Source organism: Panulirus ornatus, chromosome 6 (genome assembly GCF_036320965.1).
Source record: "Panulirus ornatus isolate Po-2019 chromosome 6, ASM3632096v1, whole genome shotgun sequence".
In the NCBI taxonomy this organism is placed as follows: domain Eukaryota; kingdom Metazoa; phylum Arthropoda; class Malacostraca; order Decapoda; family Palinuridae; genus Panulirus; species Panulirus ornatus.
Window position 1 is genome coordinate 8821005 of NC_092229.1, and position 27769 is coordinate 8848773.

A 27769-nucleotide genomic window follows, 5' to 3' on the forward strand; every position below is an offset into this window, starting at 1 on the left:
CGTCTCTAGGATAGGGAGTTGGTTGTGTTGCGTCTCTGGGGTGAGAAACTAGTTGTGTTGCGTTGCGTCTCTAGGGTGAGGAACTAGTTGTGTTGCGTCTTTGGGGTAAGGAGTTGGTTGTGTTGCGTCTTGGGGTAAGGAGTTGGTTGTGTTGCGTCTCTGGGGTGAGGAACTCGTCGTGTTGCGTCTTTAAGGTGAGGAACTGGTTGGCTTGATTAAGAAAACGGGTGACTGTGTTGTTAATTGGCTGGTAAGGATGTTTAATGTATGTATGGATCATGGTGAAGTGCCTGGGGAGTGGCAGAATGCATGCATAATGCCACTGTACAAAGGCAAAGAGGAGGATAAAGGTGAGTGTTCAAACTACAGAGGCATAAATTTGTTGAGTAAACCTGGCAAGTTTTATGGGAAGGTATTGATTGAGAGGGTGAAGGCATGTACAGAGCATCAGATTAGGGAGGAGCAGTGTGGTTTCAGAAGTGGTAAGAGTTGTGTGAACCATGTGTTTGCTTAAAGGGACTTGTGTGAGAAATACCTGGAGAAACAGATGGATTTGAATGTGGCATTTATGGATCTGGAGAAAGCATATGATAGAGTTGATAGAGATGCCTTTTGGAAGGTCTTAAGAATATACGGTGTGGGAGGAAAGCTGCTAGAAGCACTTAGAAGTTTTTTTTAATCAAGGGTGTGAGGCATGTGCACGAGTAGGAAGAGAGGAAAGGGAATGGTTCCAGGTGCAGATGAGTTTGCGGCAGGGGTGTGTGATGTCACCATGGCTGTTTAAATTGTTTATGGATGGGGTGGTAAGGGATGTAAATATGAGTCTTGGAGAGGCGGGCGAGCATGCAGACTATGGAGAGGGATCTGGGAAGCATGTCAGTCGTTGTTTGCTGATGATACAGTACTGGTGGCAGATTCGAGTGAGAAACCGCTGTGATTTTGAGTCCTGCAGAGGGCAGCTCTGACTCACAACTAACCCAGCTGGTCATCCCTATCCTTATATATATATATATATATATATATATATATATATATATATATATATATATATATATATATATATATATATATATATATATATATATATATATATATATATTCTCCTTCCTTTACCTTATCTTCATGACTCTGTATCACTTTATCTTGTTCCTTCGTTCCTTTCTGCTGGCTGTTGAGCCGGAGGGAGTGGTGGGTGGGAAGGTGACATTCACTTTACCGTCTCGCTTGTACCCCCAGGTAAGATTATGATGGTAGATAAACTCACCAGGGACCATCAGGTCTCCTATGATCTGTCTTTCTCACGTATCTGTATCCTCTCTCTCTCTCTCTCTCTCTCTCTCTCTCTCTCTCTCTCTCTCTCTCTCTCTCTCTCTCTCTCTCTCTCTCTCTCTCTCTCTCTCTCATCTCTACGACAGAAGTTGGGTAATACCTGCACTAACTGTTGGCTGGGACTGGCCACGACCTACGAGGGACTTCCACAGCTTTGCTTTTGGAGGCAAGACGGTTGATCCTGGTGCCGTCCTGGGTCTTGTGCCGTAATTCAATATGATAATCCAATATCTGGGCGGCCCGCCGCCTCCCGCCTCCCACTAATGAGGAACATGTAAGCTACGTGACCCGACCTCACCCGACCCGGCATATAAACCCGACTTGACCCGACTCGACCTAACCCGATCTGGAGTCGACTTGATCTTACCTCCAGACCGAGTCAAGTTCCTGATGGAAACCAGCTGTATCGTGGGGTGACCTGACCTGACCTGACTTGAACTCCCTCGACATGGCTAGGAGTAATGCAGTGTTGTCATCATCTCACACCATCAACACTGTACTGTGCTGTTAGCTTACGACAGAGCAAATCATATTTTATTGTTCACTCAGGAGCATTTGATTACATCCATTCTCTCTAACCAGATTTATTGGACCAGCTGTGTCGTGACTTGACAACACAACACGGTAGGAACACCAGCTTCTCTTGTGTTCAAGGCGCCATGCATGCCTTGACGTCAAGTCAAAACACCAGTGAGTGAGGTGAAGGATCAGAAAGGTCTTGCAATGTCCTAAGCCCAAAACATCAAAGGTTGGTCTATTTTCCCTTTTTTTATTTTTCTTCCTCTCGTAGGGATAACATACTTTGGAGCGGTTCGAATCCCACGGCTGGAATATACCGCTGGAAGATACTGTTGATGGTACGACCTTCAAGGCTATCGTGCTTGAGTTGTGCAGTCGTGATCACGGGTCGTACCTCCGTACTCATCAAGGGTCGTACGTCGTGGTCAAGGGGTTGCACGTCGTGGTCAAGGGTCGTACCGTCGTGGTTAAGGGTCGTACCGTCGTAGTTAAGGGTCATACCGTCGTGGTTAAGGGTCATACCGTCGTGGTCAAGGGTCGTACTGTCGTGGTCAAGGGTCGTACCTTCGTGCTCAAGGGTCATACGTCGTCCTCAAGGGTCATACGTCGTACTCATGGGTCGTATGTCGTCCTCAAGGATCGTCGTACCGTCCTCCTCAAAGGTCGCACGTCGTGCTCAAGGGTCGTCGTGTCGTCGTGCTCAAGGGGTCACCCTTCATCGTACGAGGCTTTGAACTGGACAATACAAACTGCTGTCTCTCAACTCCTTGGTGATATATTACAGGAGACGCGAGTCTCATCATCAAAGCCAACATCTACGCCAAGGGCAAGACATGCTCTTTCAAAGCCATGTCGTCACAGCAGCCCGAGATACAATTATAGCAGCCTCACGTTCACAACAACAGGTTCTCTGAAAACCGATCCCTCCCAACGGCATCACTGAGGCGTACCCATCGACCGACCAGACACACACACACACACACACTCACACACCGTCCTATTCACTCCCATCTCTTAAAGGTTGCGTTCGTCACCAACCAGTCTTTCCAGCGATCAAATTCTCTGTTTGTCTGATGGGCCTTGTCAAAGTAAACATTGGGTTTCACTCGCTCTCAGCTGCTCACTTGTGAAGTCCATGGACTCCTCTCTCTCTCTCTCTCTCTCTCTCTCTCTCTCTCTCTCTCTCTCTCTCTCTCTCTCTCTCTCTCTGCCAGCCGTGCCAACATATGACACGACCCTTGGTAGTCGGTATGGATAGGCAACGCATGTAATTATCTATCCTAAATGGCACTATCCCCCTCATGTTATCCTTACCTGTTTCCACTGCACGTATGTCAAGACGAAACGCCAAGCAGTAATAGATTACTGGGTCTTTCCGGTTATCATATATGGTCGCCCTGATTGATCTAAATTCATAATGCTTCTTTGGTGATAATGATAAGTGATGACTGATAACAATGATGACTGATAACATTAATGATAAAGATACCAGAGATCATCGACTGCTCAAACCTGCCAGTTTCCTTCGCTAGTAATGCAACTACAAAGTTAATTCCCTGAGAGATGTGTGTGTTCACTCCTCTCCTCAAAGGTTGTTCGTTGGGGGAAACAGGTGGTCACTGTAACCAGTGTTGTGGTTGAGACGACCCCGTACCGCTGGCGCGGGTTGGATAAACACCTTAATTCTACATAAACACTGCTGGTCTTGGAGTTCATTGCGGGTGATTAAAAAAAAAATGTCTCACAGCAACCTAACGGCTCTCAGTAAACACCCTTTGGCCTCTAGCCACTCGCCTCTGTCTGACATGGACTGATTTGAACGTATGTGTGTGTGTCTGCACCACCACAAGGGGAGCAGCTTTCTCCAGAAGGGATGTTTTGATTCTCTGCGTTCCTCGTTGACGTAAGATTTTATTTTACTGCAGAAATTGGTTTATGATTAATGTTGCCTCACCGGCGGGGTGTTCTGCATGGTGCGTTTGCATGAGGTCAACTCTAACAGCCTTGTCGTATGCTCAAATGAGCATTACATGGGGGTAACTACAACTCTAATTTTCCTAGTCATATGCCAACGGTCGGTAGGCGAGGCTTCCAAAGGGTCGCATATGTTTAAAAGGAGGGAAAAAAAATCTCGGCAAAAAAAGCATGTTAGTTTGTTTCATCTAAGAAAAAAAACTTAACAGATAATTGTCATCAGCTGATTTATGTTTTCAAATATCATTAAATATCATCAACTATTATCATCATTAGTTTTATAAAGAACCGGACTGATATAATGATTAGGTGTAGCATCCAAATAACTCAATAATTGCCAAATTTTCTACGATACAACGCATTCTTTCATACGATTTTTGTTATAGAATTTTCATCTTAATGTGAATTCGTGACCCCACTCATACTACCAAATCCTGGATCCTCGCTTGATATAATTTGTTGACAGATCTAGTCACAGTTAAAATGAAAGTAGGTCATTGACTATTTTTAACTCTGCCAACCTAATTGAATCTTTTCTGATGTCCCAGTCTTCCACAAAGGCCATAAAATGATTGCTGCAGCAAGCAATAATGACTGCGGGAACTAACGAGCGTTGGAGGGTCGCTCTCAATGCATGATCGTTAAGGAACGCTATCGCTTATAGTGGCGGTTCATTGCGTCATTTCTTCGCTAGAGTCATCATAATTGGTTGCTGACGAAGAGTCTTTGTTTTTTTTTCTTACCATCTAGATGTTATGTGATGGGGAGATCATGTTTTATTTGCATGGATTTCTGTCAAAAAAGTATGAACAAACCCATCCCTCAATCACAGGAAAGGTCTACCCATCCCTCAAACATGGAAAAGTCCTCATAATGGAAGACTTTACTTGTAAACACATGGAAGCACAACAGAGGGCCAGCGGGCAACAAAAGTAGCCCACGATGACGGATGTGCGGACCAGAATGTCTTGTGTAAGACTGAAGAAATATCATTAAACTACCATTTATTCGATTTATACAAATGCTTGCTGCAAGATCAGTCGTATCCATATACTTGCGTGAGAAGGCTCATGCTTATGCTTGACCGTCTCCACAAATATTCTCTCATGAATCTTAGCATCAAAATTCTGATATAGGCTCGAAAGACGACGATCAAAACTTCCTCTCTGCACATGGTGACTACGAGATTTGATCCCACTATCAAGGAACCTTTTTCATCAAATAGAATGCAATACCGAGAGTCACACTAAGAAGCCATTACTCTGACTATTTTCTTTTTCGCTGAATAGAAGTTTAAGCTTAATGAATATTCTATGATAGCGAGGCTGTTGTATAGTATGAAGCGTAGCTCTGTTGCGGGGGGAAAAAGAAATGGAGTATTCTGTTTATCTGTACAGAAAGTACTACCTGCAGAAGCTCAGCGGCCCGAGCTCGACTTATTTTGCTAATGAGGCCCCAGGAGTGTAAAAGCTTGAGCAACCCTGGCCGAGCAGGAAATAAGCCACAAGAATTTGTATGTGAAAAAAAGGGGAAGCTTGGAGGATAAGGTACCCACCCAGCCTGTTGACAGTATCACGTCATGGGAATTGCAAAGGAGACAACCAGCTTACTATTGTGTAATTTGGAGGGCATTGGAATATCTTGATCACGCGCAAGATTGTGATCCTCTCCCATATATATATATATATATATATATATTATATATATATATATATATATATATATATTTTTTTTTTTTTTTTTTCATACTATTCGCCATTTCCCGCGATAGCGAGGTAGCGTTAAGAACAGAGGACTGGGCCTTTGAGGGAATACCCTCACCTGGCCCCCTTCTCTGTTCCTTCTTTTGGAAAATTAAAATAAAAAAATGAGAGGGGAGGATTTCCAGCCCCCCCGCTTCCTTCCCTTTTAGTCGCCTTCTACGACACGCAAGGAATACGTGGGAAGTATTCTTTCTCCCCTATCCCCAGGGATAATATATATATATATATATATATATATGACAAATAAGAAGATATTCATTAGTGTCATATATATATATATATATATATATATATATACCAAACATATATATATATCATTTCGTGTCATATATATATATATATATATATATATATATATATATATATATATATATATATATATATATATATATATATATGACACGAAATGGAATATGCTTCTTATGTTTGGTCATCGCAATTAAATTGATAACACAAAGAACTAATAGACACGCTCCAGAGAGAAGAAAAAATCAATATGGTTCCTGAATATAAAAAAAAAAAAAGAAAAAGGGAAGGTGAGTTACAGCCAGAGCTTTGAGGCAGCGACTTCGTCCACCATCGGAAAGAGACAGGATAGTGTTCTACAAGAGATTCAGATACTTTAACAAGACGCTAGGTTAGAAACATGTTAGAAAAGATGGAAATAGGTAATTTTAAAAGTATCAAGAACTGGACAAGCAGTGGGACATTTTGGTCGACTGGTTAGTGGATCAGCTTTCTGATGAGTTTGAATATTGACTATAAGCTTACGGTGATAAGAGGAAGGACGGGTGGTTATTTGGAGGGTATCAGGATGGGTATTTGGTACGTTATTGCTATCTAAGTCGCATTAGCATAGATTTAATTCATCTTTTTCTAGGCTTGATCCCTTGGAGTTTGTTTCTTGGCACTAAATTCTCCCTTTCCAAAAATTTCAATTACACTTGAAATCAAAATCAAACAATTCGAAAGTGGAAATAGTTATCTACTTAAGGTAGCTTCTGTGCCACTTGTAACATAATTCATTTTTCCTTACCGAGATATGAATAGATTCTTTTGTGTTTTTGATGAACTGGTTGTGGTATAAAGTTTTAAGAGCTGGGCATTGGAGTAGTAAAATGCTTTTGATAATTCTATCACAATAACTAAATCTACTCTAGTATTACTTATGGTATATCTGACTCAGTCTGATATTACAGCTATCTCAGTTGGCACTAAGTTCTAAATTTGAGTCTCGACCCGTCTTAAGGTAGGAATGGGTTTTCGAGTATCGCCTTAGCTTTTCCCTTCTTGACATCGTTTTCTATCAGTCACACTCACCAGTTTTCTATCATATACCTTGTAATCAAACGCGACAAAATGTATGGTAAACTTAACCATTTTGGTAGCATTCCATACGTTGAGTTGCGTATATCCAGGCAAAATTAACTGAATTTAGAAATAACTCCTTCACCCGTGATACCATGCCAGAGGAACTATAGAATCTCTGCCACATTCTTGATAGTCAGCTCAAGAGAAGGCTTTCTTTGCTGAAGTCTGCACCACAAACAACCTTGTTTGTCGAAATGCTCTACAGAATGCCCCCGATTTTTCGATGATGGAGGAATCCGTTATAAGACAATCACTCAAAACGAACTTTAACTATTTTGGGCATTAGTAAAGCCAAAGCATAGCTGAGTTTTTGCACTATCTTTACCTCGTTGTAGATATGGTAGTGGCAAACATCAATGGGGAAAGTATTGGCTAACGATTCAGTGAATCTGAGTTATAATTGGATTTGGGTTTCATGATAGGACTGTAAACCCTTAAAAATAAAAGAACAATATAGGATGACATTTAAAATCAAAGAATTTTTGTTCGATGATGCAAATTAACGTGATTTTTCAGACATAGATTTCGTTATCACAAACCTACGTCGATTCTTCAAGACGAAACTCACACATTTGCCTCATTGATACCTTGTGCTAATCGCTGAAACAACAACGTAAACATAGATACGTATATACTTTTTCACTCTCGAGATAACCTCAGAGTTATAGTGAAAGTAAAGATATAGTAAATGATCATTGATATAAAGTTTGTGTACACAATTATACAGATGAAATGATAAAGGTTCAGCAAAACACATTTTGAGCTAATATGATGTGTAGCTCAGCCATTTGCATTTTTTTTTTTTTTTGTCAAGTGCGCCTTATATATGGAACTTATCACATCACCAATCATGTACAATGAAGTTTTGTCTGAGCTGTAAGTGTACCTCTGGAAGTGTTTGGTCATGAGGCTGGTCCTTAGTGCTGACTAAGAAATAACAGGATCGCACTAGTACGTGCTTGGATAGTTCAAATATGCTGTTTAAACATACGCCCAATCAACATTCGTAAATACTGTATTTTAACGTTTTTCACGACCACTTCGTATTCGGTGATTTGCTTAAATTAGATATAATTTAGAGAGTGAAGTCGGCCATGATTTTGTCACAGCTGACCGTGCAGTTTATTAGGGTCATCAGGTCAAATGACCTCTCTCCCATATGGCATAAATTGGTAACATGTTTGATAAGGAATTTAGCTGACACCGCCACTACAACACACTTTCATCAGTATCGGTATCATTTGAAAGAGCATACTCCTCTCCCCTCTTCTAAACATCTCAAAGCTATAATCCTGTGCCACTCTCCCCTTTTTCAGAGCATCTCAAAATTACAACTGTGTCTCTTATTTTGGAGGACCATCTAAAAAACATAATCCCCTCCCATCTTTTAGGGGTAGCATTTTGAGAGTACTGGCTGCTATTTAACATTAGATTAGCTAGAAATCGCGAGACACTTTTTGAAATAGACATTTACTGCAAGATTCTAGGTATATATAGGTAGAGAACAGAAACTTTGTGAAAAGTTTTGTTAAACAACAATTTCTGCATTAGTACGAAGGCTGAGTCTTTCTTATCAGATACATACGGTAGTTTATTTACTTCGTCAGGAGCCAAAACCATGCACTTTGTGGGAGAGACAAAGTTGGCTGAGCGGAGTTTTATATAGAACTGCGGGTAGTTACAGTCACCGCTGAGGAATCTTAGGTATGTTAGATGAGGTTTATGAGTAAATGATGAGTGAAGTGTGAAATTTGGTGTGTCAGGTGTGGAACATGGTGAAAAGAGGTTCATCAAAGTGTATTTGATGTGTGTTGATACATCGAAGACGATCTGCGTCATCTGGACTCATGACAGAACCAATGAGATTGTTTGATTTGAAGCCTTGTGCAGTGGAAGTTCGTCATTGATTGTATTCACCATATTTCACAGTGCGGTTATCAGGAATAGGTAAAAGTGTAACAAGAGTGAGGCAATATTGACGTACATATGTTGACGAATATGTTATGAAACTAGTTTACGTATAGTATAATGCGACAACAAAGGTTCTCTGGGGGTATATTTAGTTTTAGGGTGCCACAGACGTAATTATATGGAAGTGGAAGAAGAGCATATCACCACAGACTCCACACGTCTGGGTAGAATTAATGGTAAAGTTCCAGTTTAGTCTAACCATTTTGTTGTTGCAGAATTGCAGAATTTTTCTTATGGAAGAGTTGCAATTTTGATATCTTTTACAGTTTCCTTCTTACAGAAGTTACGAATTACTGTCATATGACCAATAGATCTATTTTTTAGAAGCCCACAGCAAAGAACACTCATCCCTTAGGTTAGGTTTGGTAAGATATATTAAATTAGGGTGTGTACCATCGTTCAGCAAAAAATCTCTGTGGGTTGGAAACCTTAAGATTACCTTCCTTTGTGTGCATAATCAGTTAAGACTAGTATAGGGTAATTGGAATAAAGGAATTTTAGAGTCATCGAAGGTAGAGTTAAAGGAGAGACTAGAGCCCAAAGAGTTTTTTTTTTCTGGGGAAAAGACAGCTATAGTACCATTAGAACACAGAAGTGAAGGAAAAGTAGAGCGACAGCAATTGTAAGCGATGCAACTTAGCTAAAGACCAGAAAGACAAATTGATAGATGAAGAGGAGAGATTGTTGCACTTCCTTTGAATAAAGGAACCCTTTGCAATGATTTCAATAAGTGATAGATGTTAAATAAGAATCAGAGGAAGGAGAGTTTTCCCAAGCCCAATATGCCTGATCCCCTTCCTGAATGGCCTCTGAACAGGAATGGTTGCACTATGGATTGGAAGGAGGGGTCTTCTTGGAGAAAGAGGTGATATTTGCTTCCATTCCCACAGCAATAACCTCTGTTATATTTTTGGCAAAAACAGAAACATCACGACATAAGGAAAATCAGCTTTGTTGAGGTGCCAATATATATGTTTAGGCTAAAGAGGCTTTTGGAGGTGGAGGTGCCATTAAAACAGAGACATTTATGAGAGTGAGGTCAAATGAACCAAGGTGGGATGAGATTGTGTTGCTACAGCACAAAGTATTAGTGGAGGAAAACAGATCCAAAGTATTAGCAGAGTGGTCGCATTGGTCAGGAATATACATGGGGTGGTAGATAATTTGCCCTAGATCATTGAAAATGGAGAACATGAAGAATTCAATCCCCCACCATCATATGGGAGGAATTCAATCGTTCCCTATAGTGAATGTTGAAATCCCCTAAGTAGAGGATCATAGCTTATGGGTTAGAGGATGCCTTGGTCTCATGGCAAGAGATTGCATTATTCCAAATTTAAGCCTTTGATGTAAAGTAAAAAAGGTGTAAATGGACTGTGTGCTTTATTCTAGAAATGGCACATATCAAATGTGCATAAATCAAGAGGGACTTTTATGGAATCCCTGATATAGTAAGATTTTACTATGCTGATAGAAATAGGTATTGAATAGATTCATCAGTTTAGAGAATAGATGTTTGCTGCTAAGCAGGATGCAAATAGTTATTCACTGGGCTTCCTGTTGATTGCAGCATTGGAGACACTTTAAATAAAGTGAAAGACATCAGTAAATATTAATATCTCGTGGTGTTCTAGATGCAGGCGTTTGGATGGAAAAGAAAGGCCGGGTTATCTAAACCTCAATCAACTGTCTTTACTGAAGAGAATGCTGAAGAGAAAGATGAAACCAGAGATCCAGATATTGACTGGTTAACAGCAACGAAACGACCCAAGGTGAGGTTTTAATCATTTTTTCCTTAGAATAATTGCTTGCTGAACAATAGCTGGTGATGGGTATTAACAAAATGACATATCTTTGTCTGAGCTTTACTTATCTTGAATCTCTCTTAAGTGATGATTTGACAAGAGGTTCATATTTAGAACTATTATCCTTTTTGTTTCCTGGATTCCTGCATTATGTGTCTCTGAGGCTCATATCTGCTCAGTTTCAGAGATATTGCTTTATAAATGTTCCTATTTCTTTCAGTCTGAGAGTTGTTTTTCACTTACTTTTTTTTTAACATTTGCTTGTTTCTGCCTTGATTACCCACAATTTCATGAATTTTATTAGCTCAACTGGCTGAGCTGTTGCCATGGCCCTTTGTCCGTTCACTGATATGTTGTCCCCTCCCTTTCATCTTCTCAAACAGACTCACTGGAAATTTGATGTGGATTTACCTTGGAGTAGTTCTTTGTAAATATAATCAGAAAGTTTTCTTTTATTTTTTTTGAATTTAGAAAATCCCTAAGAACCAGCCAAGTATGTGACCATCACTGGCCACGTTTATTCCTGAAGGCTTGTTTCTCAAGGTTTCTTTGTGGTATACTACATGGTATGTGAGGTGCCTTTGCAAGAACTGCTTAAATGTCACCATGACCAAAAATGAATAAAGTATACCATTACATTCCTCAAACTCTTGTCTTTCAGACTGGCTATTGATACAATTATGTCATAAGCAATAAGGTCTATAGTCCCTAGAAAGTGTATAGATAGATATCTTCCCTTAAATTCTTGGGAGAGTGTAAGTGCTCTGACACCTGGCAAGAAATAAGTTTATCATTCAGCACCACTGAGAGGCAGCTGACCAATCACAGGATGCATTTCATACTACTCAAGCAAGTTTTGTGCCTCTGAGCCACTTCTTGCCTGTGAGATATTTTTCATGAGACAAATAGTGTACAGTATTCCTTCCTGCTTACCACACAGCCACAACAAACATTTTGTTCTTGCTGTCTGTCCTAGTTGCAAAGAATGAATTTTATGGCATATTATTTTGGTGGTTTATATTGTTTTAACATCCTCACATTGTGCATAATGAATGATCAAAGTGATGTGGACGAGCTTGGACCCACAGATAGCTGCAAGAGAGTAGATGAAGTGTGAGGCTAAGTGGAAGATAACCATTACAGAATCCAGATGCAACATGGGAAGATGATGAAGAACTCTTATTTTACAGAAGTACCATGTTTGTGATCAGGCTGAGCTTGTATCATAGTAGTCATACAGTTGTACATTAAGCTAAGAGAGTCTGTTGTGGTACATGACAATGATCAATGATTATTGTACAGTGTTTATTTATTATATAAACAATAACTCATTAATTGTGTTCATGTTAATGACATGGGTGCATTATGAGAGTGCCCGCTACTTTCACCATCATTATTGCCTAAGTGTCAGTTAGATCAGGCTGTTCATTGTAAACATCAGTGATAGTGATTCATCATGCATATTGCAAACTCTTCAGATTTGTTTACTATTATCAGAGGGAATTTGGCCATCTTTTGAACTCTTCATAAAATAGATAGAAAAAAAGACAATGTTGGATGCCAGAAAACACAGTGATTTTAGTGATTTTCAAAATACCACAATTTGTTGACCTAAATCTTACTTTTTTCTCAGTAGTGAGCAATTGCAGACTTATTTCTTAGTTTAAATTAAAAACTTTAAGTCACACATTGTTTGTATGCATACCACTACACTGATATGCATTTTCCAAAAAATTATATATATATTTTTTCCATACTATTTGCCATTAGCACGGTAGCATTTAGAACAGAGGACTGAACCTTTGAGGGAATATCCTCACCAGGCCCCCTTCTCTGTTCCTGCTTTTGGAAAATTAGAAATGAGAGGGGAGGATTTTTCATACTATTTGCCATCTCCTGCATTAACAAGGTAACATTAAGAACAGAGGACAGAGCCTTTGAGGGATATCCTCACTTGGCCCCCTTCTCTGTTCCTTCTTTTGGAAAATTAAAAATGAGAGGGGAGGATTCCTAGCCCCCACTCCCTCCCCTTATAGTCACCTTATATGACATTCAGGGAATACATGGGAAGTATTCTTTCTACCCTCTCCCCAGGGACAAATTGTGCATTATACATTATACTTGACAGCGAGAGAATGAGTGTGAATGAATGTGGCCTTTGTTGTCTTTGCTAGTGCTACCTCGCATGCTTGCGGGGGGGAGGGGGTTGTCATTTCATGTGTGGTGGAGTGGCGACGGGAGTGAATTTAGGTAGCAAGTATGAATTATGTACATGTGTATATATGTATATGTCTTTGTATGTATATATATGTATATGTTGAAATGTATAGGCATGTACATGTGTGTGTGTGTGTGTGGACATGTCTGTATATACATATGTATGTGGGTGGGTTGGGCCATTCTTTCATGTTTCCTTGCGCTACCTCACTAATATGGGAGACAGCGACAAAGTATAATGATAATATATATTATTTTATTTATTTTTTCTTATTATACTTTGTTGCTGTTTTCCACGTTAGCGAGGTAGCACAAGGAAACAGATGAAAGAATGACCCAACCCACCAACATACACATGTATATACATACGTGTCCACACACGCACATATACATACCTATACATCTCAACGTATACATATATATACACACAGACATATACACATATATACATGTACATAATTCATACTGTCTGCCCTTATTCATTCCCGTCACCACCCCGCCACACATGAAATGACAACCCCCTCCCCCCGCATGTGCACAAGGTAGCACCAGGAAAAGACAACAAAGGCCACATTCGTTCACACTCAGTCTCTAGCTGTCATGTATAATGCACCGAAACCACAGCTCCCTTTCCACACCCAGGTCCCACAAAACTTTCCATGGTTTATCCCAAACTCTTCGCATGCCCTGGTTCAATCCATTGACAGCACGACGACCCCAGTATACCACATCGTTCCAATTCACTCTATTCCCTGCATGCCTTTCACCCTCCTGCATGTTCAGGCCCCAATCACTCAAAATCTTTTTAACTCCATCCTTCCACCTTCAGTTTGGTCTCCCACTTCTCCTCATTCCCTCCACCTCTGACACATATATCCTCTTTGTCAATCTTTCCTCACTCATTTCAACACACCCTCTTCTGCTCTGTCGACCACACTTTTTATTATCACACATCCCTCTTACCCTTACATTACTTACTTGATCAAACCACTTGACATCACTAATTGCCCTCCAACATTTCATTTCCAACACATCCACTCTCCTCCACACAACCCTATCTATAGCCCATGCCGGGCAACCATAGTTGTAGAACAGAGAAATCTACTCACAGGGAAATATGCAATAGGACTGTAACAAGAGAGGAACTGGAATGGTTGATGAGAGCACCACAAGCCAATCAGATGCCCACTTGCAAGCATCAGCCAAACAGCACTTCTAATAGAAAACCTGCACAGTAGCTTCCTGGACAAAATGCCCTTATGCAAGCAGACTTTTGAATGTCTGGGTTATGGAGAATTCAAATTTGTTTGGGTTAGGGAAGATATGCCATACAACACCAATATTTTTTAAAATGTGTTATCAAACTAGTTAAAATCATCTGACTAAGAAAGGACAGTGTGCTCTTAATCCTAGCATTAACAGAAAATGTGGAATGCAGCTTTGTCTAAGGAAGAAGACTAGTGGAGTTATGCCAATAATTGAATTTTTAAAGGTGAAGTAAGTACTACCCAATACCCAAGTTGCTACCACAAAATTTTGAAACAGCATTTAATCAAAATCACTTTCACCAGAACCAGGAACCCTAACAAGTACTATAACCCAGTTGTGTCTAGATATAAAAAAGAATGGTCAGCTGATTTTTCCATAAGGATAAGAAGAATTTTTTTTGTTAATTCAAGATTAGATATAATATGATTTGATGGAGAGCTTGAAAACACTTTTGACGTTTAAATAGTAATCTGCTGCAAGCAGAAATGGAAAAAAGTATTCTACTGTCAAGCAATGGAAAATTAGAAACAGGTACCAGAAAAAGTTATGAAATACTGACAATAGTTTGGAACTTTAAGGAAAATACATAGTTGAAAGTAAATTGCTTGGCATGTTTAAGGCTTTTTGGAAGTTCTTGTGATACAACTTATATGACTAAGGAGAAGATTTTAAAGACTGGATTACAGTGGACCACAGGCATTTAAGAAAAATTATGTAAGACACTGACATAGAGCTGAAAAGGATTGATAGAATTAGGAATGAGAAAATTATATTGTGAAGCGTCAGAATAGATAGAATGCTGAAATAGTAAAGACATGGAGAAGAAACTAATTTGAAAAATATATGTAAAAGAGTATGTTCACATTGGTTTAATGTGAATAGATATTAAATAACACCAAAGGTAGGATGGAAGGAGAAAGTGAAAAAGTTCTGCGTGCAAGAGTTCCAGTGTGATTAAGGAATGAAACAGCCAAAATATTATAAGATAATGATGATGTATAATGGGAAAAGGTTTTTAGGATACTTTATATTTGATTATGATATTGAAAAGGTTGTGCAGTGGTAATAAAATGTACTTGGAAGAATTTCCCCTTCTTTCAAAGTCAGTCAAAAGATATAAGTAACAAGTCAGTCCTTTTACAATGCACAATATCTACGATATTTTTTAAGCACCGTCCCATGTGAGGCAAGAGTATAGAGTCCTGGCAGTAATATTTCTTTGTAAGGTATGGTGAAGATGTGTGATAACTTCCACAGTTTGTATGATCCAGCTTTACTGCATTCACCCAGTAAACTAAGGAATGTTAACATTTTTCTAAATATCAGTTGAATGCTAGAAACAGGTTTTGTCAATTATTGGTTTTGATAATGCATATAAGTGTATGTCACTGAATATTCCTATACAGACAATTAATTCCTGCAAGATGGAAACACATTATCCTTCACAAGTTACTACAAAAGGATTACTTATGTACTTTACTGTTATTTGTGATCAAGTGATAGGCAAATAAAATGGTAACAATGTAGCAGCTGCTGTTCGCTCAAGTTATTTACCTTATGCTGGTATGTTTCTGTGTTTTCTTTCTTTCTCTCTTTACTGAAAAGCAGCTAACAACCTTTTTTTCCCGTTCACTGATGGCCATTCAGATACAGTAGTAGAGCACAAGCACGCAATGATCACTTTGTAAGCACCACACAGCAACAAAACCAGTTAATGTATTAAAATGGGGACCCCAGCTTGCACTCTAACCCACGAAGTAAAGGTAAGATGCACGAAGTTGTAAACAAGCTTGCCAGTCTACAGGAGGCTTCAAAGACGAGATGCCATTATTTTGTTGCAGCTTTGCAGAGAGAAGACTAATAACATCAGTAGTGTAATGCGACCTCAGCTGTAGACAGTTTTATGATTGAAAAGATGTTCTTTTATTGTTTTATGTAGTGCAAATAGCCATTCATGGAAAATGGTCTGTTTGCTGAAAATTGTTTGAGTATTATTGCTCATCTCAAAAATTTATTTTATCTTTTAATTAAAAGAATGAAATTATTGTGATTAATCACTAGATATAGAGACACCTTGAATTTTTGACTTATACATCAAATTGATTTGTTTGCCTTTATAGTACTAATGTGTGAGTAAATGCTTAGATATTGATATAACTCCTCTACATATGTGACATTACATAATTTGTTTAGTTTTGTTTATGTATTAAACATGAAATTCACTAAGATGAGAAGGTGAAAGGATTCTTAGGAGGCAAGTGGCAACCCATTGCAACTTAACATAGTGGCAGCTTATTTTAGCATGGAAAATCACCGTTATTTGCTTGGTTTTTTATTTGTTTTTGGGACTAACAGATAAAAGTTGTATGAAATATCCCAGCTTTTTATGAAAATCACTGATTAGTGGGTGTTAAGGTATGATGATATACTAAATTTTAGTCGTCTTGAAGCAGAAGATGTTAGCCTCTATTTGAGGCTACTTTCCAGTAGTGTTCTATATTAAGCATTTGAAATTAGAACACAGTGAAGTTGAAAATTATTATCAGCAACCATTAATAACAACTGTCTTACAGGTTTTGCAATTAGAAGATGCAAAGGCAAAGGCTCGACGCCTAAGTAATGAAGGAGTAACACTTGCTGAAGCTGAACGTTGGTGGGCTGCCATTGGAAGGTGGAATGCTGCTCTTGCATTAACACCAGATGATCATACCATTCATGAAATGATGGCGCAAGCTTATATGCAGGTAACTTAATATTTTTGACTGGGGTGACAGGGAAGTCAAGCTTTTTACACTTCCACTATATTGTAAACTTAGTTATTGATAACTTAGTTTTCAAGCATGAGAAAAATATACAATAGTTTTTTTGTTAGTATATACACGCAGGACCACCTCACAAGGAATTCCTGCAGCTCCAAGGCTGCCTTACAGTATGTGATAGAAAGGGGATAGACTGCTTTGGAATGAGCTTTTCTCTTGCAGTGTAACAACAAACAGGCAGAAACAGTTAATGCCAGCAACATATTTTATTCATCAATTTTCATGTTGAAGGATAAGACCAGCTTCATTCTGTCATATTCTTACAATGAAAATATATGAATGCACAGAAAGAGATCCTGGGATGTATTGTTTATTGTATGATGCTGAATGTATTGCATTCATTGGAAACTGTTGGAGGCTAAATTATCACTGGAAGACACGTGTCACATTACATCCTGGCTCTCTTGTGGAACTAATTAATTGTATTTCTCATCTTATCACAACCTTTCCTGCATTGCTTAACTCCACGTTTTCTGCTTATTCTGATCTTATTCAAGCTGATTGTAATCCCCTTCAAACAAACCTACTTCTATAAGAACTGAATGATAATCCTCCTACTTCTCTTAAAGCATCATGAATGCAGTTTGTATTATCTAAATAGTAGTGCTTGGTTATCCTTTACCATTTTAATTCATCATTCCTATTTTTAACTGAAATTACATTTATAAGCATATAGTGATCAAACATATTGTACAGAGAAATGTGTTTGTGTAAATTTAGATTCAAATTTGAGCCCTCAAACATAAAATGATTTGTATGCTTATCCTGGCCTATCTCAGATCATTCTCAAGATCTTCCAAGCTGCTTTGACGATCTTGCCCATCTGTATTTGGTACACATATAACTATTTTTTTTTTTTTTTTTCATTCGGGGGTTCCCCAACCTATGGTTTACACTCCTGGGCTGTTCATAAGCTGTAAACTGGAAAATATATAAAGACCTTATGATAATTCACATAAAATTAACTTAAATGTAATACTTTATTAGATACTGTGTTTTGAATTAAATATAGCTTATAAATCATCATGTCAAGCAACACTTGATGGGAAACATGCACATTTAAGTAGTTCTGAAGTTTGTTAGTGTGAGTAATTGATTTTATTTTCCTGTATAGACAAGAGCATTAGGTAGAAGTTTGTTGGAACATTAGATGTCAGTAGTTGGTAGTAGTAGTAGGTTGGAACATTAGGGAGACACATTAGGTGGAAGCAAGTGGTAGGAACATTAGGTAGGAACCTCAGAAAACACTGCACTAGAATTGCCTTGTGCCATTGGCCTGTTAAGGGTGAGGCTCTAAAGGCTAAGAAACAGCACTGGATTTCACCAATTATGGAGACTCTTTTGCTGTGGCCATTCCCTTGAGGGAGTTCCTGGAGGGAACAGGCATCAGAGATGATAGAATAGTACTGTATACTGTATATTGGTAGGTAGTAGTAGGTAGGCCGCCACCAACCATGGAGTTACATTACTCTTACTACCTGCCTGGTATTGGGTGGGTTTGTGTTGCCTGCATAGCGAGCCAGTTTTTAAGTGGTTGTCAGTTTGCATTCTTCTGACCCAGATAGCTATCATTTCATTCTGTCTCACCCATATATGGACTGCTGGCATTCTGTTTACAAACATATATGACCTCTCCTAGTTACACATAACACTTGACATTGATTGACTCACACAATCCATTCTTCTTAACTCTAGATTTTCTTCCTTTGAGCAATGTGAGCTGGCCCTGCCTTTTGGCAAAAGGGTAGGAGCATTAGATAGAAGTAGTAGATAGAAGTAGTATGTAGGAACATTAGACAAGGGCAATAGGTAGAAACATTCAATAGAAGTAGTATGTAGAAACATTAGATAGGAGCATAAGGTAGAATTAATAGGATGGAACATTAAGTACATTCATTAGGTAGAATTAGTCGGTAGGAACATTAAGCTGAAGTCTCCAAAAACATTATGCTAAAGCTGCCCTTTGCCAGAAGCCTGCTAAGGGTGAGGCACTAAAGGCTAAGAAGTAGCACTAGAATTTGCCAGTTATGGAGACTCTTTTATCATGGCCACCACGTTGAGGGAGTTCCTGAATAGATTGGGGATCAGAGATATAAATGAATTGATAATGCACAGAAATAGATCCTGGATATTTTTCTTTCACTGTACTCACCAGTTTGCAGAGAAACAATGAAATTTTATCATGAAAACTCTGCTGGCTTTGGTTGAAATGTATGATTATGAATGAAAGAAGATGCTGCTTGGGTTTTTAGTTAGTCATCAAAGGACATATTTTAACTCACCTCTGCCTAAAATGTTTCCTTGCATACTTTTGACTGAAACAAGGTCAAAAGAACTCCAATCTTTCTTACATGCTTTAATGAAAATATCTAACTTGTCAGTCAGTTTTGTGATTGCAAAATATCGAGGGAAAAATTTTACTTTAAAAAAGGCCAATAAAACACTAATAAAAAAGCTGTCTATTTAGCAACTACTCAGCTTTCACAATCTCTTGTAAGGATATACCAAAAATCAAATATTGTAAAACACCAACTAAAAAACGATCTAGATGGAATTGTTCTCATTGAAACTTGATGGATCACAAAAAATAATGGTTAATACAAAGTATGTAAGATCTAATGTGGCTGTTCTTCCATAAAATTAGATTTCAAATTTTTACACACATTATGATTGAAATGAAGTCAAATAGGACTACAATGACTGAGAACTCGAGATTATGTGATAAAGATCTAAACAGGATGTTACCAAACTCTGTCTCCTCGAGATTACACTACAAATGAAAAGATACCTTTTGCAAGCTGTATCATCTGGAGTACAGTCTCATGAAAGATCTCATGCCAAAGAAGTCCATCATTTCTTCACCACTGGAAGTAGCATAGCCTAAAGCTGCAAGAGCTCCTGGAGAGAGGTCCTAGAGGAACTCCAAGACCTTTTCTAGAAAGGAGTCCTGGGGCAAATGTAAATAAAGAGATTGAAAGATTGTCAGAATAAAACAATCACAAATCACCAAGCTAAGGTAAATACTTAAGAGAGAAAACTAAGAATGTCACTTGGTTTGGCAAGTTTTCAAAGGGTTTACCGGTAGCTCCATGTATCCTTAATAACTTATTTTCTTTTTATAACCTGAATACTATGATTAACCCCAAACCTTCTACTGACAGCAATGTGTTTTTTGGGTTTTGTGGGCTCGTTCACCCTTTTCTCTTTGTGCTTGGATTACTGAATTTACAAAAAACTTTTTCCAGTGCTAACGTTTCAGCATCCTTTGAATTGTTACAGTGATTAGTGCCCCAGACTTTGTCAGCAATTAGTGTGGAGCATGCTAGGCATGCATACCAGGATCAAACCTTCCCCTCGTGTTATATAAGTAATTGAAATTCAAGGACTTTTTCCTGGTGTAAACTGTAGTTGCTTAATACATAAGGCATTTCTGCTTGTAAGTAAATAACAAGGAAGAGCAATGAACATGACCACATTAGATCCAAAACAGAGCAAGCAATTGATCATAGTGATACATGAATGCCTAGACTATGGCAAACACATGTGCCAGCTCACTGAGCATCAGTACCCTCATATTTGCTGAAGTATGAGAGTTGTCAAAGTATGGATTAGAAATATAAGAGTGCATTTTCTAAAACATGAAATTGTATATAGTTCGATGAGTGGACTGAGTGAGAAATACAAAAGAACCGAAATTTATTTACAAATACTCATTCAGCATGTCAGATACATTCTTGCTCATGATACAACTACCACAGTGAAGACATTATACTGTTCAGTTGCCTTGCATTCTCCCCACATAGACACATACTGAACAGCATTACATGTTATGACCAGTTTCCTGAGTGCTGCTGGAGCTTCAGTGAACGTAGTAGGGGTTCCTAGAGTAGGAATGTAAGGTAAGGTGAGGGACTGAATGTACTAAAGAAATAAAGATCCAGGGAGCTATAGGAATATAGAAGAACCACTATGGAAAACAACTATGAACTATATTTCAGAAAGACAGTCATACTTAGGTACCAAGGAACACCAAAGATTAATGAAGTGCAAAGTCAAGGAATGTATGTATTGATAAAAGTAGAGAGTTTTGGTGACCTGGCCCAAAGTGGAGAGTTCTGCAAGGCCTACCCAGCTACATCACAATAAACACCCTGAGAGTGCAAAGTAATTTCTGCATTGAGAGTGATTAGACTTTTTAATTAAGATTTCTTCAAGTGCTACCCAGTTTTATCACAGGAAGTAACCTGATTTAGCTATAAGAAAAAGTTATTTTCTGCTCCCTCTTTCCTTATCACTATTATACTAATAATAAAGCCACAGAATCACAGGAAGTAACCTAATTTAGCCATAAGAGAAAAGAATTTCCACTCGCTCACTCTTTATCACTATTATACTAATAATGAAGCTGCAAAAAACTAAACGAAGTACTGATTTTCTGTAGGTGGGTGAAGTGTTTCCAGCATTAAAGTCGGCAGAGTCTGCTGTGAAATTGTGTCCAAACTGGTGGGTGGGATTGCAAACACTTGGGCGGGCACAGTTGGGACTCGGAGAAGTGGCTGAGGCAGTCAAAACCTTTTCCCGTGCTGTTCACATCTGTCCAGATGAACAGGAATTGTGGCGAGAAGACCTACAGGTAAGAGCTAAAACTCAGTCAGTGGCCTAGATTGCATATAAAAAGGAAAAGTTTAGAAAAGAAAAAGTAGTTAGTAGTAGTAGTACTGGTAATAGTAATAGACTTTTTTTTTAAGGAGTGTGTGAGCTAGGAGGAGTGTTTCAGTTAAATGTTCATTAACAACAGAAGCCTTTGAAGACTATGACATAGATTAATTCTAAACCCATGTACACATGTACTTTAAGAATTATTGATATTGTACTTGATTGCTGTTTCCCATGTCATCGAGGAAGCATCAGGAAACAGATGAAGAACGGCCCATCCACTCATACACACATATACATGCATAAACACCCATACACGCACCTGTACATACATATACATGTATGCACATGTACATATTCATACTTGCTTGCCTTTATCCTTTCCCAATGCTATCCCATCCCAAAGGAAACAGCATCACATCGCTGTTTCAGCGAGGTAGCACCAAGAAAACAAACGAAAAATGCCACATTCATTCACACTGTCTTTAGCTGTCATTTGTAATGCACCGAAACCACAGCTCCCTAGCCACATCTAGGCCCCACAGACTTTTCCATAGTTTACCCAAGATGTTTCACTTGCCCTGGTTCAGTCCATTGACAGCACATTGACCCCGGTATATCACATCGTTCCAATTCACTCTATTCCTTGCTTGCCTTTCACCCTCCTCTATCGCTCAAAATCTTTTTCACTCCATCCCCCCACCTCCAGTTTGGTCTTCTGCTTCTCCTTGTTCCCTCTACCTCTGATACATATATCCTCTTTGTCAACCATTCCTCACTCATTCTCTCTATATGTCCAAACCATTTCAATGCACCCTCTTCTGCTCTCTCAACCACTCTCTTTTTATTTCCACACATTACCCTGTCATTACTGACATGATCAAACTACCTCACATTACATATTTTCCTCAAACATTTCATCTCCAACACTTCCACCCCCATGTCTTGCAACCATATAATATCATTAGAACTAACATCCCTTCAAACATATCCATTTTTGCTGCCTGAGATAACACTTTCTCTCATACATTCTTCATTGCTTCCAGAACCTTCACCCCCTTCCCCCATCCTGTGACTCACTTCCGCTTCCATGGTTCCATTTGCTGCTAACTCCATTCCTAGGTATCTAAAACACTTAACTTCCTCTAATTTTTCCTCATTCAAACTTACGTCCCAACAAACTTGTCCCTCAACCCCACTGAACCTAATAACCTTGTTCTTATTCACATTTACTCTCAACTTTCTCCTTTCATAGACTTTTCCATACTAAGGTGCCAACTTCTGCAGTTTCTCACCCAAATCAGCCACCATTGCTGTATCTTTGGCGAACAACAACTGACTCATTTCCCATGCCCTCTAATCCCCAACAGACTGCATACTCACCCCTCTCCAAAACTTTTGCATTTGCCTCCCTAACCACCCCAACCATAAACACATTAAACAACTATGGAGACATCACATACCCCTGTTGCAGACCGATCTTCACTGGGAACCAATCACTCTCCTGTCATCCTACTTTTATACATGCTTGATAGAAACTTTTCACTGCTTCTAGCAGCCAGCTTACCTCCCACACCACATACCCTTAAGACCTTCCACAAAGCATCCCTGTCGACCCTATCATATCCCCTCTCCAGATCCATAAATGCTTCATACAAATCTATCTGTTTTTCTAAGTAATAGTTGCACACATTCTTCAAAACAAACACCTGATCCACACATCCTCTACCACTTCTGAAACCACTCTGCTCCTCCCCAATCTGATGCTATGTACCTGCCTTCACCATCTCAATCAATACCATCCCATACAATTTCCCTGGAATATTCAACAAACTTATGCCTTTGTAGTTTGAACACTCGCATTTATCCCCTTTGCCTTTGTACAGTGGCACTATGCATGCATTCTGCCAATCCTCAGGCACTTCACCATGATCCATACATACATTGAATATCCTTACCACCCAATCAACAACACTGTCACCCCCTTTCTTAATAAATTCATCCATTTAAGAAATGGTGCTTATTAATGTCTTTTTTTAAGGTTATGAGGGCTTAATGCAAAATCACATAGAATCAAACCAATATTGAATTAAAAAGATCTCTTTAGAATTCACCCATCCTCTATTTAATCAGACAGGTAAAGGACATTAATGAAATGTACAACCACATCTCCACTTACAACTTTTTGGCAAATTTAGGAGAGTAAAGGCCTGGCATTAATAAGAAATGGTGCTTATTAATGTCTTTTTTTAAGGTTATGAGGGCTTAATGCAAAATCACATAGAATCAAACCAATATTGAATTAAAAAGATCTCTTTAGAATTCACCCATCCTGTATTTAATCAGACAGGTAAAGGACATTAATGAAATGTACAACCACATCTCCACTTACAACTTTTTGGCAAATTTAGGAGAGTAAAGGCCTGGCATTAATTTTGTTTTCTTTTCAAAAAGTGGGCTGTTGGCCTGCAAAAGAAATATCAAGAAATTGAGGTAGAGAAGGAGAAATTGAAAGCAGCTGCCCAAGAAAGTGGAGCAACAATTACTGAGCTCCCTGTGCCATCCATCGAGGGATCCATCAGGGAAAAATCCATTCAGTTGTACCAGATTCAGAAACAGAGGGAAGCTGCTCAAGCTGGTGATCCAACTATTATTGACAGAGGGAGAAGCATTGATTTGTCAAAAATGGTGAGAATGAGAGTGACTTAGGGTCGTCAAGTCTGCCTGTGAAATATTAGATTAGCTGTAGAATTTCATCTTTATTTTAGTAAGTTCTAACAACTGTAGAGAAACATTCAGAAATGACATAAAAGAATGCCAGGACTGTGGGATTGTTATTTGTGAACAAAGTCCTGTTTACCTTCTCGTACTTCAAAGTTATACACTCCATCTCCTTATCATTATTCTATACCTTATCATTGATTGGAACAGTACCTATCAGTAGTATAGTATAGTAAGGAAAACAATGGCGGTGTGGCTTGGTATACAGTAATAGGATATGGATTTGTGACTAATGTGTGCAAGTGAAGTAATATGTCAAATAACTGAAGCAAAGTCTTTATCCACTAAATGGCATGTGTTATGACATCAGTAGGTAGATGGTTTATATAAAGTTTTGTAACTTGTTATGTACATACATCTAATATTAGTGTTTTGCTGTGGACTGTTTTCATACATGTGAATAGCTGGTAAGCAATATTTTTATCACAATTTCATAAAAGATTTTGAATGAAAATCATTAAAGATCATTTTAAAACTGAATTGTGCTAGAAAATCATATTATCTGTAAAATGCTTTTATGTTCTGATTACCAATTAATATTACCCATTTGTTTCATATCTAAATGTTATATTTAGAATTTTTTTATTTGGTATTATATGTAAGCATCACTCAGCTCTATACTATGATTTAGTTTGATGCCGTATGGCATTCTTGTATACAAAATTGCATGGTAAATGAAGTGCCTTGCTTAGAACAATGGTAGTAACTTCAGTAAATTCAGATAATTTACTTCATCGGCTTTCAGGCAATGTTATTTTACCACAACTGTGTTTCCTATCTCTACTTAAGACTACATCTAGTGTGTTCAATTAGCATTTATCATATTTATGAAAATGTGTAGTTTTGTTTTGTTGTGTACATGGTTTTGAGTGGCATGTTGCAATGAACGAGACTTTTTTTGTCGTTATGATTTGACTGTAATGAACATATATTTTGTGAAATCTAGTCACTGCTTTGCCGACATTTTGATTGTAGAAATATAATTTAATATATCACTTAATGTACTGTGTTTGATACATCTGTAAACAGTAAATTTATTGTAACATCATCATTAGTAGATCAATATGTAATTGTGTGAAAAACAGGATAGCAGTAATTGAAGACCTTTTTTTGATTGTGAAAATACAGTATGCTACCAAATATGTTTCTCATTCAAGGTAGCATAAACCACCCAGTCAGATGTTGTAAAAGATCTTATTCAGTTTAGAAATGGAGTCAATTAGTTGGAAACCATACATTTTGACTGTGTTAATTTGTACATTATGTTATTTTTGGATATAACCTGCTAGCTTTAGGTTTTTTTCGTTCATCTCATTTACATGACTTTGTTATATATTAGATAATTATTTGCCAGTCATCATAAGCTTTTCATTTTATGAGCTAACTTCAGAGGACATAGAAAGCAATAGCCCATGACTACAAAGATAAGTGGTTGAATAGTTTATAAAATTTTCACCAGGACCAGGTATGATCTTTATAAAGTGTTTATGAATTTTCATACATGGAGAATTAAAGCTGTGTTATGAAAACTTAATACTCTGATGTATGGGAATGTTCAGATCCAAATTCTAGGGATAAATAAACATCAAATGAATATTTAAGTTTCTATATGCTTACAGTAGTTAATAACAGACTTTGCATAGTGGTCTCATATGGTTGTTTAGTAGAATGGGAAAGTATTCAGCAATGTTCAGAATTTTTAGAACATTACTGCTTTATCCCTTAATTTCCCCAAATGGATATTTTTGCAAGGTGAGCTATCCCTTTTGATGTATTTTTACACCAAGTATCACATACCTATTTCAAGGCTGTTTGCATGGCTTGGATGATTTCTAAGTTGATTATGTTTGATAATTTCTCCCCATAGTCAGTCATGTACAGCCATGCCAGTGAGATTACATTCTCAGAAAATTGAGCAGCTTCCAAACAAGAGTTAGAGGACCAAGGCAAAGATAATCTTGAATTACAAAACAATGATCTGTTTACCAGTCATATAGGGAGCGCTCTATTGAACACTGATCTCAAGCATGATTAAACAAAGGTAGCACTGCCTCTAAGTGGCATTGCTGGTAATTTATGAACTTTTATCATTTTGCTATTATGAAAATAAAATCAATTTACCACACTGATTATGACAAGAAAAATTTTAGTAGATAAAACACAATCAGTAATCAGCTTTTATTTGGGTAAAATAGCTGATGAATTATGCAAAGTGGCAACTCGCTTGACATTTGGGTCTTACACCTGCACTCTTTAGTGCATAAAGCTGAAACATCTGCAAGACATGTACATTGTCGTAGAGATAGTAGTGGATGAAATATAATTCTGAAATGATTTTTTTCATTGCTATTTGAATATCTCTGACTTTGTAAGGTTAAATACACTTTGAATAGAACAAGAAAAACTGATTCACAAGGTCAAAAGGGAAACCAAAGTGAGGAAATAAAGGTTATCTACTACATCATTCATTAAAAAATGAGATGATTGAAAGATTAATGTTTGGAAACATAAAATGTAGGCTTATCTTTGAAAAAATGATCCTTCGTATCATAGCTTGAGATCTAAATGATGCTTTTTATACCCAGCTGCCTTTTCAAACTGAAGAAAGATAGAATCACAATAATCAATAGTCTAATTTGCACACATCTAGTGTTAAGCTGTCATGTATAATGCACCAAGAGCAGAATGCCATCCACTGCCAGGCTCCTTAGATTATTCCATTATTTATTTTGGCTGCTTCATATGCCTAGCTTCAGCCAATGACAACACTTTGCCCCATATACCACTTCAGTCCAATTCATTTTGTTCCCAGTGCTCTGTTTACTTCTCTTAATGTTCAGGCCATGACACCCCAATGCCTTCACCTCATCCTTCCATCTCCCTGGTCCCCTTTCACTTCAGACACATAGATTCTCTAGTTAGTCTCTCATTGCTTATCTCTTCCATGTGTTTTTGAACCATTACAGCACACCCTCTTCAGTCCTTTCCATCAGACTGTGCTTTCTGACATTCCTTCCTCACATGCTCAACTCGCCTCACAAAAAATATTATGCTCAGGCATTTAGTGTCAGCACCTCCATCTCTCCAGTTCTTTTCCATTCAAAACAGAAGAGTCATTTATGCAACATGGTTGGGTTTAATTTACCATCAAACATGATCCTTAATGCACCCAGGACTTTAGCCTCCTCTTTCACCTTATAACATAACTTTAACCCCCATGGTTCTATCCACTGACATGTCCACTTCCAGCTTCCTAAAGCACTCCAGGTCCTTCCCATTTAAATTTACATTCAAA

At 38.2% G+C, this 27769-nt stretch overlaps 1 protein-coding gene across 5 annotated transcripts; it reads left to right on the top strand.

Annotated features, from left to right (window-relative positions):
• Positions 1-8549: 8549 nt before the first annotated feature.
• LOC139749048 (tetratricopeptide repeat protein 33-like) lies at positions 8550-27478 on the top strand. Of its 5 annotated transcripts, none has more exons than XM_071662470.1 (6): positions 8554-8660; positions 10562-10699; positions 15866-15981; positions 16792-16962; positions 21479-21670; positions 24148-26068. In XM_071662470.1, the coding sequence occupies exons 3-6, from the start codon at positions 15943-15945 to the stop codon at positions 24400-24402; spliced, it is 657 nt and encodes a 218-aa protein (XP_071518571.1). In that variant the 5' UTR covers positions 8554-8660; positions 10562-10699; positions 15866-15942; the 3' UTR covers positions 24403-26068. The 5 variants fall into 5 exon arrangements, with proteins under 5 accessions (XP_071518568.1, XP_071518571.1, XP_071518570.1 ...); XM_071662469.1 differs by lacking the exon at positions 8554-8660 and adding an exon at positions 8668-8903; XM_071662467.1 differs by lacking the exon at positions 15866-15981 and having other exon boundaries at positions 8550-8660; positions 24148-27478.
• Positions 27479-27769: the final 291 nt, after the last annotated feature.

What these genes read in the sequence shown, in the direction of transcription:
- LOC139749048 (XM_071662466.1), top strand. An exon ending in CAGCAACGAAACGACCCAAG is followed by an intron (nt 10,700 to 16,791) that starts GTGAGGTTTTAA and finishes ACTGTCTTACAG; the next exon opens with GTTTTGCAATTAGAAGATGC. An exon ending in TGTGGCGAGAAGACCTACAG is followed by an intron (nt 21,671 to 24,147) that starts GTAAGAGCTAAA and finishes CTTTTCAAAAAG; the next exon opens with TGGGCTGTTGGCCTGCAAAA.